The 18605-nt window shown below is 40.0% G+C and overlaps 1 protein-coding gene and 1 long non-coding RNA gene across 2 annotated transcripts in view; one reads left to right on the forward strand and one right to left on the reverse strand.

Annotated features, from left to right (window-relative positions):
• Positions 1–3332, reverse strand: part of LOC137027993 (CD48 antigen-like) — a 55837-nt gene extending 52505 nt beyond the window's left edge. Inside the window, exons 1-3 of the mRNA XM_067396666.1 lie at positions 3263–3332; positions 2572–2895; positions 2170–2451 (exon numbers count right to left, since the gene is read on the reverse strand). Of these exons, the coding sequence (XP_067252767.1) occupies positions 2170–2451; positions 2572–2895; positions 3263–3311 (655 nt within the window). The 5' untranslated portion in view covers positions 3312–3332. The remainder of the gene's footprint in view (positions 1–2169; positions 2452–2571; positions 2896–3262) is intronic.
• A 10933-nt stretch (positions 3333–14265) lies between these two features.
• LOC137028004 (uncharacterized) lies at positions 14266–16175 on the forward strand. Its single transcript, XR_010896142.1, has 3 exons — positions 14266–14377; positions 14803–14842; positions 15035–16175. It is a non-coding gene; the product is annotated as an uncharacterized lncRNA (long non-coding RNA).
• Positions 16176–18605: the final 2430 nt, after the last annotated feature.

Consider the following 18605-nt stretch of genomic DNA (forward strand, 5'->3'; position numbering starts at 1 on the left):
TCAAACGTGCTGGGAAAATGTTTTTAGATAAAAACTGAATGAGGCTTAGTGATGGTGACAATGAAGTCGGGCGACCGTGATGAAGTTTGTTTATAGCCTACCTTTAGCATTTTACTTCTGGTGAGTGCAGTTAGGCTTCAAACTTCATAAGTTATGTTCATCTATGAAAATTATCTTGATGGACAAAACGTGTGAGTGTCATAACCCTTTGTTAAACACAGAGCTTATTTTTTAGTGATTTTCCAAAAGTCAATGGGAAAATATGTAGGCCTTCTATTGTTGTAGTCTGTGTTAAACTTTAGTTAACATTAAGACACGTACACACAGGAGTTATAATGCTGACTCGCCAAGTTGGCAACATGCCATACACCAGTGGGTCATACCAACTACACAAACTGTATGGGGGTGTCCTGGACAGAACCATTCACTGCATATACAAGGAAACCCGTGCGGTGCTAACTTCTGGGTTGGCCTACAAAGATACCTGCAACACTCCTTATTTATAGGTTATTAATAACCTATAAATGGACCTGTTGATCTGTTATTATGCTCCTAATGAGTGTCTTGAGTATTGTGGGACACGAGTCAGTGTTTCTTGCATTGAATGATGGTCTTATGGCTTTTATATATCTGATATGGTGCGATTGTGTTTTTCTTTGTATCATGATACTGTACAAGCATACATACATTTGACTTTCTGCTAAACTGATACAGAGATGTACAACATAACTTAGGAATATATGATCTTACCATTTTATGAGCATTTCTTTTGTTGAACGTTGGCTCAGCATACGTGATCTCTTTATCAGGAGTCTGACCTGTTTCAACAATTCAATCTTAACCAGATGTGGTTTCACAACATGTATTATTATTAGGGCTGTCAAAGTTAAAGCATTAAAAGGGCTATATGTAAGAATTCCCATGTATTAATCACAATTTTTTTGCCAATGTTTGAACAGCTTGTGACAAAACCTAAAGGGGGACATATCATGAAAATCTGTGTAACACTGGTCCTGGAGTGCAGCTGTCCTGCACAGTTTAGCTGATGTGTTCAGGATTACTAGTGAAGGAAGGTGAGTTGTGTCGGAGCAAAACTCTGCAGCAGCACTCAAGAACAACCGTCCCTGAGCTCGTGATATGTCTCAGCTATGTAAACATGTGCTATGTAAACATTACTGGTGAAATTGCAGAGCTGGTGCAAACACATCGCTATGATCAGATGCTTTCTGAACTGCTGTTTTCTCACCACTGTTATTTTTGTTGTGTATTTATTTTGTTATTGAGAGGAAAGTGTGCAGCACATATTTATCTAAACATTGCTCTCAGCAGCATGGATCAGCGTTGGGTTGTCCGTTAACTGTATATCGATGTAAAGATATTTACAACTTCTTTTCACTTTTTAGCAAACAACAAAAATCATTTGAATAATCTTAAGTCTCTATTAGTCTCTAGTCTCTAAATCTATATGTTATTGTGCTTGAGTGTGAGTAAAGTTACTGTAGTTCACTTAACGGCCACCGGTGTTGCTAATATCAAGGGTTACTGAAATCTACATACAGCCCCTTTAATGCACACGTTAAATGATAAGTTAATAGTGTAATACGAATATGTCTAATGCTCCATTACACGTTTTAAATTCATTTTGATATATTGTATAACTGTTTCTCACACACAAACAACATGTAATTTATAAAGACATTCTCAGCAGATAATTTATAAATCAAACCAAGATGAACTTCAAAGTAATATTTATGCATCTTTACACATTAACGATTGTGTTATTGAGTTATTGTATAATTAAATTAATACAGATTTGCATTTCTATCTTTGATGCAGTTTGAGAAATGCAGATTAATTTTTCTGAGCGCGAGGACTGAAGAGCTCTGGTCAGTGTAATTTTATAGATAACTGTAAGCACTTGCCTTCTTGATCAGTTGATAAATATTTCCTGCACATACAAAATATCCCGACTGCAGCAACAATCAACAGAGATCCAGCAGCAGCAGCAGCAGAGATCAACGCTAACAGAAAGACTGAGACTGTAGGATGAGAAGGAGAGTGTGTGTCTAGTTCTGTAATGATAAAGACAGAAGTGAATGCATCAGTCTGATCTAAGACAGAGATCAGCTCAGTAAATAATCACATATATCAGCACTGCCGTACCTGCACATGTGTGACAGAGGTGAGTGATGTCCAGATGTTGAGTCTGGTTGCTGATGGGATTGTTCAGCACACAGCTGTAGGTGTTTTTATCCTGATATTCCACCTCCAGAGGTAGAGAGAGACTGATGCTGAGATCAGACACACTGATGCTGGACAATAAACTGTTTCCTTTGTACCAGGAGAGAGTCACATGACTCACATTCACAGCTGAACACACCAATGAACAATTTGATGATGATGAAGAACATTGTGAAGAGTTACTGCTGATGACAGGAACAGGCAGACGAGCTGAGAAAGATTAGAAAAAAAAAATAATATTGTCGAAAGGAAAGTATTCAATATACTGAAAAGGATACTGATAATATATACTCTTATTCTAAGATATATAAATAAATAAAAATACCTCACCATAGACAGTGAGATTGAAACTCTTTCTCACACCGTTGATCTCTAGTTCATAACATCCAGTATGTTCAGTTGTGATGTTTGTGATGGTCAGAGATCCAGTTTGATTGTCCAGTTTCAGTCTGTCTCTGAATCTCCCATCAGGAACATCATCATATACAGTCATGCTGTCATCTGGTACATTGATTTCAGCTATTAAAGTGTTATTAGTTCCAAACCTCCACAGAATCAGATCATCATCATCTATTTCAGTGAGATCAGAGTTCAGAGTGACTGAATCTCCCTCCATCACTGACACTGACTTCAGTTCATCATCAGCAAACACTCCTGAAGAACAGAGTTTATCACAGATTAAGGGTCCAAAATAACTTTACGTTGGTTTACTTTGCTAGGATCAGTACTATGTAATAGTAAAATGAAGAACACACAAGACAGCAGCACAGACAGGGAAAAAAAAAAATGAAAGAACAAATAAATGAGCATAATGGGAAAAGTTGAGAAAATCTGAATCTGTCCTAAAGTTATTCTGTGATGATTGATAGTCCTGAATCCAGACCAGAATTTTTAAGTAATATTCTTCTTTCAAAATATCTGAAAATAACACCAAATGTATCTCCATGTTTTTAAACAGTATAAAAACTAAAGCATGAACTTAATCAGTAAATCAAACATATCAAACACATTTATTACTCACCAGACAGTTTGCTCAAACACAAGCAGAACAAAACGACAACATGAACCATTTTCTTTCAGCACTATAAGATGAGAATGCTGGAAATGTCTGGAAACAGACTGCTTCAACATAGCAGAAGTGAGATAAAGTTTAGTGTGTGTGTGTGTGTGTGTGTGTGTGTGTGTGTGTGTGTGTGTGTGTGTGAATCCTCCCCCAACACAACCTGACCGCTCTTCACTGAAAGAGCACTAAAGCTTTGACCACATACTTCACAACATTCACTATACAATCTCCAGCTTTTAATACTTACTGTTCTTAAGTGGAAAACAATATTCAGCAGTTGATCACAAATTTTATATATATATATATATATATATAAATATTTTCACTCAAAGTCTATAAAAACAGGACAAATATTAACTATTTTTTTATTTTACAGGTATTTTACCTGTATTTTGAATTATACATTGCATTGTGTTTAAGGTTTAAAAGTCTATAAGAGTTCATGAATAAAGCATAAAGAGTAAAAATCCTGCCTGTCTGACTTATTTGATTGTTTCCCCAAAATCAGTGATGTATTCAGCTCATTTCAATTGAAAAGTTGCTTTGTGTGGAGTGAATCAAAATCTTTAGTGCTATATTTGTGTTAGTACAGCAGGTTTCACTATGAATGTCTAAACGAGCTGCTGACTTGACACAGTTGTGTTCTTATTTCTCTTTCTTTCAGTGTTTGTTCACAGCAGGTGTTTGAATGATTGAAAGAATGTTTCAGGAACATCATACTAACCTTTAAATAACATTCTACTAACATTAAGGAAACTGGAATTTTTTTTTTGTTCTTGGAATGTTACAAATCAACGTTCCTAAGATGAAAGAATGTTTGAGGAACATCATACCTTGTAAAAATGTGTATTTTTTACGTTCCCAGAACCAACACTGAATATTTTGAGAACATTATCATAACAAAATTTTGTTACCTGGGAATCTACCTTTGATTGACTTCCGTGCCCTTTTCCTACAGGGTTTTTTACATCAAGCAATGCTTTCGATTTCATTTTGAATAGCAACCATTATGTAGGGCTGTAGGCTACGTTTTTATTATTATTATTACTTATTTATGCTAAGACATAACGATTATTAACATTTAATCTGGATAAATATGACGTGTTCTTTAAAATCCTAGATGTATATTCGGTGTACTTTGGTGACGTGAATTAATTTAATAACTGCGGTTTTTTTTTTTGTGAGGTGGGAAGAGATTCAATTACAGACTCCAGATCAACGAACAACACTAGCTATCCGAATAAACTCTTATAAACACAGCAGATGAAATGATGGGACGCTATTTTTTGCTGTTTTTGCTCCTTGATGGTAAGACGTTTTGATAAGCATTTTGTAGTTTCAGTTTACGTCATCCCTTACGAAAATGAACCATGGTTTGTGTGTGTGTGTGTGTGTAGTAACCATTGTTTAACCATGGTTTTTATAGTGAAACCATGGTTCATTTTCGCAAGATATCTTCTAATATCGTATCTTGTATTGGTCGAAGGTTTAAATAATTTAGTATAGGCCTATATAGGAATAGCCTATAAAGTGTCACGATGTTCCGTGCTGTGTATTTTTAGACATCATTTAATTATTGATTTATTTTTTTCTGTTCTTGAAATGGCGGTTGCTACCTATCAGATTGTGCTACCAGTACCATATTCGTGTGGATTGAGGCTTTATTAACATCCATACGTATACGTACCCTTTATCTAGCTACCCTTTAAACAATGCAAATATTTAAAAGGAAACAAGATGTAATATTGATATGCGCATGCGCAGGGACAATTTGAAGTGAAGGATGAAAGGCAGCTGACTGATAAGATATCATGTGACCACAGCTATAATACATGATCATTTTATTCTTATTACACCTACACATATCTCTTTTAATTTTTACTCATCATTGGTTAAAACGTATTTTTGAGAGAATGACTGTCATTTCTAATCTCCACTGTTCTGTAACTTCTCTACCAAATTCGATCCTTAGTAATCCTAAGGTTATTGATTAGCTTTTTCAAGTATGTCTGAGCTAATCTCTGCAGGACAGCAGCTCAGAACCTACCCCTACACAAACAGGCTTGATTTTGTGTCTTCATGGAGACTTTCAATTATGTTGTTTTTATTAAAAGTTATTGATATTTTCTATCCCATAGCCCTAACCCTACCTCCAATCTTAACCTTTTGCATTTAGAAATTAATTATTATATTTATTTACATTATTTATTATATTTATTGTATTTATATCTGTTTTGGAATGGTTAGCTGGTCACCACAATGTAGCTGATTTCAGGATGTCATTATGTATGTGAAAGCTGTACACACACAAAGTAACTGTTTATTTGTGTCTTCAGGTGTGTTTGGTGATGATGTGGTGAAAGTGTCAGTGAAGGAGGGAGATTCAGTCACTCTAAACACTGGTGTTACTAAACAACTACATGACAAGATACTGTGGTATTATGAAGACACTCGCATAGCTCTGATCAACGGACATGCCAATACGAGCTGTTTATATGATGGTGAAGGCGGGAGATTCAGAGACAGACTGCAGGTGGACTATGAGACTGGATCTCTGATCATCACAGACATCAGATCTGAACATGCTGGACACTATGAAGCAGAAATAATCAGAAGCGAAAGTTCAGGCAAAAGGCAAAGCTTAAACCGAAACCGCAAATGTGACAGCACAAAAATCACAAGAAAGATCAGCAGCACTCGTGATGACAGCATCAAAACATTCAGTGTGATCATCACTGGTGAGTAAATCACCATGAAGTTTTTTTTTTCTTCCAGGAATTAAAATATTAAAAATTAATCAATGATTTTTCTATTAGAATAGAAAAATAGATAATATTAAACCTGCATTTAACTTCATGTTCATCAACATAAAAACTGCATTTCTGATGACTCTGCTCATTCATTTACAGCAGAAATATTGTGTGAATAATTAAATATATGACATTTGTCAGACACAGACGAGGACACAGATGAAGTAAGTGCAACAGTGTTTATTAACAGAGGTTTCAGACACAGGTGAAGACACAGGTAAAGAATCTTGACACGTAGAACTGGTGAATGGTATAACAATGTAAACTTTCCTTGGCAGATGACGATGGTGACACAGATGATGACGGAGGACTCAGGACTGGAGATGAAGACGATGAAGACAACAGTAGGTACAATGTTCAGGTAAGACGAGGTCGAGTGACGTGTAGGGATTGGTGCAAGACCAGACAATGAGTGAATGGGACTGGCGTGCTTATATGTGGCTCTGGTGATGATGCACAGGTGTTCATTCAGGTGATTGTGAACGAGTGGGCGTGGCGTAAGTGTTCGTGTCAGAAGGTGCAGATTGTGTAGCCGTGACAGTACCCCCTCCTCCACGGGCGGCTCCTGACGGCTGGGAACGACGGCGGCGACGGGGTCTACCACGGCCTCGAGGAGCGGGACGGTCGGGATGTTCATGGTGGAATTCGGTAAGTAGACTGGGGTCAAGGATATCCTGGCGGTTAACCCAGCATCGCTCCTCTGGGCCGTAGTTCTCCCAGTCCACTAGGTACTCCAGTTGGGACCCACGTCGCCGCGAGTCAAGGATAGCTCTCACCCGGTAGATGTTGGTGTCTTCATCGATGGCAGGAGGAGGAGGTACGGCATCATCACCAGGCTCTGTGGAAGGAGGAGACAAAGGGTCAGTGAAGGGTTTGAGAAGAGAAACATGGAAGGATGGTGAGATGCGGTACTGTGCTGGGAGTTGGAGACGGTAGGTCACTTCATTCAGCTGCCTCTCGATGGTGAATGGTCCGATGTACCGGGGACTCAGCTTACGGCAAGGCAGCCGGAGGCGGATGTCCCGAGTGGAGAGCCAAACTTGTTGTCCTGGTTGATATTGAGGAGTGGGTCGTCGGCGGGCGTCAGCTTGCTCTTTGTGCCTCCGGACTGCCTGCTGGAGGTGCACGTGAGCTGAGTCCCAGACCCTCTCGCTCTGTCGGAACCAGTGATCTACCGCTGGGATCTCCGAGGGCTCACCCGACCATGGAAACAAGGGAGGTTGGTATCCTAACACACACTGGAACGGGGTGAGCCCTGTGGTGGACTGCTGGAGGGAATTCTGGGCGTATTCGGCCCAGGGCAGATACTGGCTCCAACAGTCCTGGTTACGGTGACAGTAGACCCTCAGGAACCTCCCGATTTCTTGGATTTTCCGCTCAGTCTGGCCGTTGGTCTGAGGGTGGTATCCTGACGAGAGGCTGACGGATACCCCTAGGAGGCGGAAGAATGCGGTCCAGACTCGGGAGATGAACTGTGGTCCGCGGTCAGAAACGATGTCTTCAGGTAAACCGAAGTGGCGGAAGACGTTGTGAAAGAGTGCCTCTGCCGTTTCGAAGGCCGTTGGTAGTCCTTTGAGAGGAATGAGCTTACAGGATTTCGAGAATCTATCCACCACAACGAGTATACAGGTGAATCCTTGCGAGGAAGGAAGGTCTGTCATAAAGTCTATTCCAATGTGGGTCCAGGGTCGTTCTGGGATGGGCAGAGGCACAAGCTTTCCCTCAGGTAATCTCCTAGGGGTATCCGCGATGGCACAGACTGAGCAACCCTTGATGTACCGGGAGATGTCCTGAAGCATGGATGGCCACCAGTAACGTTGTTGAAGGAGCGAGAGGGTCCTTCTCCTGCCTGGGTGTCCAGAGCCCGGAGATGAGTGAGCTAAGTCCAAGAGGGTGATACGGTGCTGAGGTGGTACGTATATCCTACCCTCTGGACCTCCCGGCGGAGCAGGTTGGAGGAGGTTCTCTTGTTGGATCTGTTGGTTGATGGTCCACTGGATTGGGCTTACGATCATGGCTGGAGGGAGGATAGGCTCTGGAGGTTCTGGATCGGGATCTGCTTGATGAAGACGAGATAGAGCATCGGCACGGTTGTTCTGATTTCCTGGACGGTAGGTGACTTTGAAGTTGAATCTGGTGAAGAATAAGGCCCATCGGGCTTGGCGATGGTTGAGTCTTTTTGCGTCTCGTAAATATTCAAGGTTGCGGTGGTCAGTGATAACTTCAAACGGTTCCTTTGCTCCCTCCAGCCAATGTCGCCACTCCTCCAATGCGAGCTTGATCGCCAGGAGCTCACGATTGCCAATGTCGTAATTCTGCTCCGCCGGGGATAGCTTCTTGGAATAGAAGGCGCATGGATGGAGTCGTGGAGGATCCCCCTGCCGCTGGGACAGTACCGCTCCGACCCCGGTGGAAGAGGCATCTACCTCGACAATGAACTGACGGTTTGGATCGGGATGGACCAGGATCGGAGCGGACTTGAAGGCGTGTTTCAACTGATGGAAGGCGTTCGTGGCCGTGGGGTTCCAGGACAGAGACTTGGGCCGGTTACGGAGAAGAGAGGTGAGTGGTGAACTGAGCATGCTGTAGTTGTTGATGAAACGGCGGTAGAAGTTAGCAAAGCCCAGGAATCTCTGAAGCTCCTTAATGGTGTTGGGTTGTTTCCAGTGAGTGATGGCTTCCACCTTCCCCTGGTCCATCTTCACACCATTGGAATCGATGACATAACCTAGGAACTGGACTGAGGAGGTGTGGAATTCGCATTTTTCCAGTTTAAGATAGAGTTGGTGTTCACGGAACTTCTGGAGGACGAGTTTGACATGGTTCACATGGTCTTCAGTACGATGAGAGTAGATGAGGATGTCGTCGATGTATACAATGACGAACTTGTTCAGGTAATCTCGGAAAACTTCATTCATATAATTCTGGAACACAGACGGACTATTGGACAACCCATACGGCATCACCTGATATTCGTAGTGCCCGGACGGGGTGATGAACGCTGTCTTCCACTCGTCCCCCTTCCGTATGCGAATCAGGTTGTATGCACTCCTCAAGTCCAGTTTTGAGAAAATGGTGGCTCCACGTAATTGTTCCAGGGCAGCTGGGACCAGAGGAAGGGGATAGCTGAACTTAACTGTCTGTGAATTGAGATGGCGATAGTCAATACACGGCCGCAAGCCTCCGTCCTTTTTGGCCACGAAGAAGAAACTCGACGCGGCAGGGGAAGTCGATGGTCGTATGAATTCCTGCTGAAGGGCCTCTTGGACGTACTCCTCCATGGCCTTCTGCTCCGGGATGGACAAGGGGTATACTCTTCCCTTTGGTAACGTGGCCCCAGGCAGGAGGTCGATGGCGCAGTCCCATGGCCGATGAGGTGGAAGTTGAGTTGCCAACCGCTTACTGAAGACATCCTGGAACGCCCGATAAGCTGAAGGAATGGTTACTTGGACTTGGGTTTCTGGACTTTCAACTGAGGTAGATTGGATCAGTAGTGGTGGTTCTCTGGATGAAGAAGATGATTGAAGAACTTTTACAGGTAAGGTGATGCAGTGTTCATGGCAGTTCTTACCCCACTTGAGGATTTCACCAGTTGGCCAATGGATGTGAGGTTGGTGTTGGTTTAACCATGGGCGTCCCAGGATAATGTCAGCGGTTGACTCCTCCAGCACCATAAATGTGATGTCCTCCACATGCAAGTGACCGACGCGAAGGATGAGTGTGGGGGAGAAGTAACGGACATGACCTCGGCCCAGCGGCTTTCCCTGTATGGTCGTTATTTCCAGGTCGACGGGGCTGCGTTGACGTTTGGCATTCAGGAGATTGAGGGTTTGTTGGCTGATGAAGTTCCCCGCCGACCCGGAGTCGAGGAGGGCTTGTACTGAAACAGAAGATTGACCATGTCTTAGGTTCACCCAGGTTTTAGTTAAGCGTGCTGTTTGAGGAGGTAATTGAATGGTACTCACCGCTGGACGAGGAGGTCGAACTGGACAGGTGGGTAGTTGATGTCCATCTCCCCCACAATACAAACACAACGTTAAGTTGATGCGGCGTTGTCATTCTGAGGTGGTGAGATGGTATGTATCAACTTGCATGGGTTCAGGTGCTGGAGGCGCGACAGATGGTGAGACGGGCGGAGGATTTACAGCGGGAGCGGTGTGACTGCAAGCAGCGAGTCGTTGGGAAACCCGGATGGATTTTTGGATAAGATTCTCTAACCCCAGGGAATCTTCATATACCACGATCCATTGTTTAACTTCTTCACGTAATCCATGACGAAAAGCGGTGATGAGAGCGGTTTCATTCCAGCCGCTTATATAGGCGAGGGTGCGGAAGCGCACAGCATATGAACTTACAGTTTCGTTCCTTTCTTGGCGAATGTTGAATAGCTGATCGTGAATGGATAAATCAGCTGTCTGCTGGCCGAAGACTTCCTTTAACTGGGAACAGAATGAGGATACAGAACCAAGGATCGCAGAATTAGATTCCCATAATGATTGGGCCCATTGCAGGGCTTTACCTGATAATAGATTAATGATGAACGCCACCCGGCTTCTTTCGGTGGTGAACAGATGAGCATTGGCTTCCAGGAAAAGAGAGCATTGTAGTAGGAACCCGCTGCAATCCTCCGCCGCGCCGCTGTATGTCGCTGGTTTGGCCATGGGACTCGCAGGGGCAGCTGAAGAAGTGAGCGGTGGAGTAGGTGTTGATGATGACGGTGTGGTGGTTGTGGTATTTTGAAGGAGTGAGGACCGTACAGCGTTGACCAGTTCCAGGAAGGGATCCGTGGTGCGGTCCCCGCCTGTGCCTGAAGAGCTCTGCATCAGGTCTGGTCTTCTGTCAGACACAGACGAGGACACAGATGAAGTAAGTGCAACAGTGTTTATTAACAGAGGTTTCAGACACAGGTGAAGACACAGGTAAAGAATCTTGACACGTAGAACTGGTGAATGGTATAACAATGTAAACTTTCCTTGGCAGATGACGATGGTGACACAGATGATGACGGAGGACTCAGGACTGGAGATGAAGACGATGAAGACAACAGTAGGTACAATGTTCAGGTAAGACGAGGTCGAGTGACGTGTAGGGATCGGTGCAAGACCAGACAATGAGTGAATGGGACTGGCGTGCTTATATGTGGCTCTGGTGATGATGCACAGGTGTTCAGTATTCAGGTGATTGTGAACGAGTGGGCGTGGCGTAAGTGTTCGTGTCAGAAGGTGCAGATTGTGTAGCCGTGACAACATTACAGAAACCCTAAATACAATCCTACATTCATGTGTCTTTGTAATCTTTAATTAAAAGATTTCATCAATTCTTGCATTCTTTCTTAAGTCTTTATTTCTGTTGGTTTGTGTTTCCCAGCCTCTCTGTCTGATCAAGACGAAACCAGTGATGTTCCTCGTATGGAGAAGCAGGAGTTTGACTTGAGTATGTTTTATCACTTCCTTTTTTTAATCTATTAATAGATTGCAAAAATGTATTACAGTTTACTGATACCTGAACTGTTCTTAGTGGAGCTTGACTTTATAGTTCACTTAAAATGATATTGCTGTTGTTCGTTCAAACACATGCATTTCATTTCATGTCAGGATCTTGTTTATCAAACTTTATCCTAAACATGAAGACTTCAGATGCAAAAGCCTCTAAGTGCCGTCTGAAATTTTCTTCTAAAATGAGCATTTTTATCAAGCTTGTATTTTTAGGTTCAGTAATTTCACTTTAGTGGCAATTAATAGGACCTTTTCATTGCCATTAAAGTGAAATAACTGAACATAAACATACAAGCTTGATAAAAATGCTCATTTTAGGAGAATATTTCAGATGGCACTGAGAGGCTTTTGCATCTGAACTCTTCAATCTTATACTTATAATTCAAGATGTCAGAAATAATTATTAATGCTGTAGCCTTGGGAAGCCCATAACATCATCCCTCCAAATATCATTCAACAAACTATGAATACACGATAGTGGAAAGACAAACAGAAACATGGTGGCTTTACAAACACATTTACAGTTCATGATGAGATCTGTTGAGGGGCAACTTGAGTATCCTGAGGTGACAGACACTTGGGTAAAGTTGGTTTTATATTCGCACATTCAGACTTCTGATAAATTCACTTTCCAATAAATGTGCAATAAATTAATGTTTGCGAATTTTAAGCAGCGACATGATATTGACAACCAACGATTGTCAACTTACAACATTTTTCACAGTCGATCAAAATAGGCAAGTATTGTTTTAATGGCATATTTACTTGTGAATGTCCACTGAATGTCCAATGTAGTGTGATTAACAAGGCTATTGAATACGGATGTCCGAATGTGCGAATATAAAACCAACTTTACCCAAGTGTGACAGACGGCAAAAAGCCTCTCTCGACATTTCTGGAGGCCAGCCTCGTAGGTTACTAGATCTTCCATGCGTAGATTTGAAGCACAGACAATTTAGTTGTAAACATAGAAAGTTAATTTGGTAGTATGCCTAATTTCAACTGTTAATGGATTATTTCCCATTGCAATAGAGGAATAAACCTTTCACATCAGTGTCTATAGACATAATTTACCAGAGAAACAAGCGCGCCACCATCTTTAGAAAATTGTCTTTGAACTTCCGTTTTTGCGGTAGCCCTATATACAGTACAGTCCAAAAGTTTGGAACCACTAAGATTTTTAATGTTTTTAAAAGAAGTTTCGTCTGCTCACCAAGGCTACATTTATTTAATTAAAAATACAGTAAAAAACAGTAATATTGTGAAATATTATTACACAATTATTACATATTATTACATATTACTGTTTTTTACTGTATTTTTAATTAAATAAATGTAGCCTTGGTGAGCAGACGAAACTTCTTTTAAAAACATTAAAAATCTTAGTGGTTCCAAACTTTTGGACTGTACTGTATTTCTATGGCATCGCTGTTGAAGAATAATTAGCTGGTGAAGTGGATTTACCTGTTGTAGAGTTAATGAAAGTTATCATGAGCATTGTTATGTTTAAAGCAGATGATCTTAACAAATGTCAGTAGACCGGTAAGATTTTAAAATGAGCAGTTCATTCATAAATACGTAAGATCGCTGTGGAAATACAAACCGGAAGTCAAAAGACAACAAGCGCAGCGCTGAAAAGGGGCGGGGCTACATAAGGTCTATAGAGAGAATATTTTCAATTAAAGGGGACCTATTATGCATAATTCATAAATGTGTTTTGTCAGTATGTGTATACACAACCACCCTATAATGATAAAAATCCACCTATTCCTTTTTTAATCCCCATCAAACGTCAACAGTCAAACCGTTTTCATTTTCTGAGCAATATAATGTCACATTGCTCTGGCTCCGCCCACGACTATGATGGACACATGCTGTATTAGTTTCCGCCCTGAGTGAGTTGTACACTGTCCACCATTGCTATGCTGTAGCAACAAAAATGTTTGGTAAGAGTGAACATAACAGACTTCATTTACTCCTGACATCTGAGCCGCTGAAGATGCAGTGAATTCGTTTTGTTTTTGAAGGGAATGTGCCACCGATCTAATATACACATGCGATTTCTGTCCCTGCTGTTTCTGTTCACAGACATAACTGACTGTGTGTTTCTGAACTTTGTGTGTTTTTGACATAACCTCGTGTGTATTTGAGAGCTTAAACACAATAATACATGAAATAGAAGTTAATTTAATACTCACGAGACGTCAGCCAGCTTTCTGTGTGTGTGCTTCAGGTGTGTGCGCTCAGAAAACCGTATATTTGAAGTTTAAACTGATATAGCTTTAAAATGCATGTAATAAACTTTCATGATGAAGAAGAGCTGCAGTGTCTGTGAGCAAAATATAGATGATCATCAAAACCAAGCAGATTTGTTAGTATTTGGTAAAGTATCTGACGCATGCAGGAGCTGTTGAAGAAAGTCATTTCCTGGAAAGGGGGCGGGGAGTAGCAGCTCATTTGCATTTAAAAACACAAGCATGAAAACAGCAAAAATGGGAATTTACAAGCTATAATAAATGATCTGTGAGGTATTTTGAGCTGAAACTTCACAGACACATGTATTACATTTTGTAAAAGGGGGCATTATAGGTCATAATGTGGTATAAACACTGTCAGACTCACACAAACTAATGACAGTCTCTCTTTATCTCTACAGATTCAAGTCTGTCTTCGGCTGTTTTAGCAGGAATAGTTGCTGTTGTTCTGCTGCTGGTGTCTGCAGTTGCTGCTGTGATTTTATATCGCCGTGGGACCTCTAAAAATGGCAAGTATCACCTACAGATACTATAGTGAGAGGAAAACATCATGTTTTATGCAAAATTATTACTTGGCTCTCCAGAATACTTGATTCTGATTGGTCAGTCGTGGCATTCCAAGGTCAGATCTATCCTGATAATGATCGTCATAGCAATGTTCTGTGAATTCCTAATGGTGTTCCAAATGAAAGTGAACAACATGCAATGGTCAAGGAAGTAATTTTATCATTTATGGTCATGTGACCCAGACTGGTGAGTCTGCGCTATTCACTTTAAAGATAGCAGGAGAGTTCAGTTAAAGCATAAACTGAATAATTTATGTTTTGTTTGGTATATTACACATACATGCATGTGTGTGTGTGTGTGTGTGTGTGTGTGTATATATACATTATCCCATACTGAGTGTTTAATTGTGTGTATGTTTTTAAAGCAGGCAGGGAGAAAAACACACCTTACAAAGAGGTGGACAGAGATGAGGTAAGATACTGAACTCTGACTTTACATCAGATCTGTGTTTGATTTCACCTGCACTGACAAACTCCCAATCCTAATGGCAAATAAATTGACCAGAATCACTGATAGATGACAGATGTGCTGATTGTGTCTGGTTTGTCTTTGGGTTTCTGTAACTCTAAACAGCACTGTTCATTTCTCTCTCTCTTCTTACAGAAGAAAGAGATCGTGTGATCTGAGAGGATCCCTACAAAACTACTGCCACTGAAGCACGTTTACCATTTTTAATCTTTTTTAGGTTTCTAAAAATAGCCTACTTAATGTGAAATCTTCTGTTTTTGAAAAATAAGTTCTTGCTAAAATAAGCACTCAAATAATTGTAAAGCACTTTTAGTAACACTAATATAAGGTTTTCTGGTAAAGGCCTGTACACCGGGACGAATATCGCACGCGATTATCGCCGACGTTTAACGCCTCATGACTAAACAAAGGGTGCCAATGTGAGTGTGCACACCAATGCGAAAAACAACAGGCGTAAAAGCGTCATTTTTTTAAACGCCTCGGGTTTGTTTTTTTGGTTTGATGCGACGTGTTTAAAACTGACAGACCAATGAGAGTGGCGCTTTTGTTCACGTGCCTGGAGATGCTGAAGTTACAGTAAAACACGACTTGGTGGCGCTCAAGCACAAAACGGTCAACCGACCGAGCACACATTGATACCAAGACGACGAAGAGGAAGTAAGTAGATGAGGAAGACCCCTAAAAACTATCCCTGCGTCTCAAACAGCTCCCTAGCTTCCCAGGTCGTGTATCAGTAGACCGCGTAAATGAATTTTACTAGGAACTAGGCTGATTGAGACACACGGATGGTGCTCTGCCAGTTCTTGGCCACACCAATAGATGTGTATTATTTCTGTATTTTTACCGTTTGTTTTTTTCTTTTACATTCAAAAAATATAGTTAAGAATGTCTATTTCATGAATATGTTTATTTGCACTACCATTCACTTGCACTACTGTCATTGTGACTTATTTGCACTACCGTTTCTGACTACTATCTCTCATATGCCATTTTATATCTGCATTTTTATCTTATTTAACTTTATTAATATCATACATATGTTTATTTGCACTACAGCGAATTAGCACGTTCACTCTTCACATCGCGAGTGAAAATCGTTTGGGTATGAACACAAAAAACGTCCAGAAAAATGCTAACGATAAACGCGTGAGATATTCGTCCCGGTGTGTACAGGCCTTAAGGTTCATTAGTTAACATTAGTTAACTAATGAAAATGTGATGTTTATCTGCTTACCCCCAGCGCATCCAAGATGTAGGTGACTTTGTTTCTTCAGTTGAATACAAATGATGATTTTTAACTCCAACTGTTGCGGTCTGTCAGTCAGTCTAATAATGCATGTCAATGGGAACACAATCTATAAGAGTCAAAAAAACATGCACAGACAAATCTAAATTAACGACACATTGATGTCCTAAGACACGAACCGATCGGTTTGTGTGACAAACCGAACAGTATTTATATCATTTTTTAGCTCTGGAACACCACTATGTCCATCTGCGTTCAGCATCCGGTTAGTGAGGTTAAAAATGTGTTCTGATGACGGAAGTGATGTCTTACGCTTTGCTTCAATGAGTGCGACAGATCACTCCGTTGTCAGAGTGCAATCAGACATCACTAGCCGGATGTGGAGTGCAGTTGGACATAGTGGTGTTTTAGAAGTACTGTTTGGTTTCTCAGTTTCTCTTAGGACATCAATGTATCGTCACGAGCCGCAAGGTTTAATTTGGATTTGTCTGTCGTGTTTTTTTGACTCTTATAGATTGTGTTCCCATTGACATGAATTATAAGACTGACAGACCGCAACGGTTGGAGTTAAAAATCATCATTTGTGTTCTACTGAAGAAACAAAGTCGCCTACATCTTGGATGCGCTGGGGGTAAGCAGATAAACATCACGTTTTCATTTTTGGGTGAACTATCCCTTTAACATGAACTAATAATGAACTGCACTTTTATATAGATAATTCATTTATCTTTCTTAATGATAATTTCAACATTTGCTAATACATTATTAAAATCTTGTTAACATTAGTTAATGCCCTGGATCTAACATGAACAAACAATGAACAACTGTATTTTCATTAACTAATGTTAACGAAGTTCAGTAACAAATGTATTGCTCATAATGTAACATAAATATATTAACTAACATGAACTAACATTGAGCAATACATTTTGTTACTGTATTTGTTAATCTTAGTTAATAAAAAATAAAGCTGTTCATAGATTGTTCATGTTCTCAGTGCATTATGATGTTAACAAATACAACTCTTGATTTTAATAATGTATCAGTAAATGTTGAAATTAACATAGTTCATGTTAACTAATGTAGTTAACTAATGTTAATGCGTTATCGCACTTTTCACTTTTGAATGAAGGATTTCTGTGTTGTTTAATTTTCTTTGGTAATATAATTCATTTGAATTATTTCTCCTTATTTTTCTTTCCGTTTACGATGTTCGCTATTGCTGTTTACTCTGATGATTGTGCGCACAGTAAAAAAACGGCAGCTGTGGTTTCCAGAACGTTTTAGATTTTACGGACGGCACTTAGTTTACGGTCTATTCTACAGTTCAAAACCATATAATGTGAAGGTTTATATTGTAATAATTATGGTTCATAATTGTTTATTTTACACACAAAAAAATCCATTAAATGTATGGTAAAAAAAACATATTTTTACGTTTAACTGATATAATGTTAACCAACCTATTGAAGTACTAATATCTGTTTTGTAACTTTCTAATACACTGACAACCAGCAAACACAGTGATGTTGAGAGTCACATGATGAATTAAAGCTCATCACAAGCAGCTTTTCCACAAGCTGAGAAGAACAATACTAATGTAAAGAAGGAGACACAGTGTCATTCACACAAACACTTTTCCTTTTTTCTTTTGTTTTTTTTTTTGTTTGTTTTTTGTTTTTTTTACAGTAAAGTATATAATGACTTGTTATTTTTCACTTCCAAAAACTACCATTAGATCTATTAGTTATTCACCGTATATCTACGAAAACTTTCTGTAAACCAATTAACTGTTTTTCAATGTAGGATTATTACAGTCTTTTACTGTTAAAATCATGGATATTGTGGTTTCTAGGTGTATTTTCTTCATTTAAATGTTTGTAATGATGCTGTGGTGAAACAACAATTTTTGTATTGTAACACTAATCAACTATAAGAATATCATTATTATTAAATATACAGTGTGTCAGATAAAGATTAATAAATGTGGTTACTGTCACAGTCATTGTTCGGGCCTCAGAGGATGAAATGATCTTTTAAGCTACCCTGAATAATTGTCATGTCTATAATATTACTCAACGTTTGGAAGTCAGTTCTAAATTTGAACGGGACAAATACTTCCAGAACAGAAATGACTCTGTCACACTGTATATCATATTCTTCTGCATGAGAAAAACTATGTAATGTCAATAATAAAAAGACTCTTCAGACTTTCTGTGGCATATTGTTGCTGGTGTTTTTATTACTGAATTGTGTTTAGTGTCAGAGTTGGGTAATCCAGGGGTCAAAGATTAAAAGTCCTTCCATATTTTTATTCCATCCACTGAAGCATTAATGAGATAAATAAGTGATTAATTGAGTGATGATTGAGCATTATTGAAGACACCTGATGATAACAAGCAGAATCACCAAAGGAGAAAATCACAATTTTTAAGTTACCATCATCGAGGTCAGGGTTTG

This window comes from Chanodichthys erythropterus, chromosome 10, assembly GCF_024489055.1.
Source record: "Chanodichthys erythropterus isolate Z2021 chromosome 10, ASM2448905v1, whole genome shotgun sequence".
Lineage (NCBI taxonomy): Eukaryota > Metazoa > Chordata > Actinopteri > Cypriniformes > Xenocyprididae > Chanodichthys > Chanodichthys erythropterus.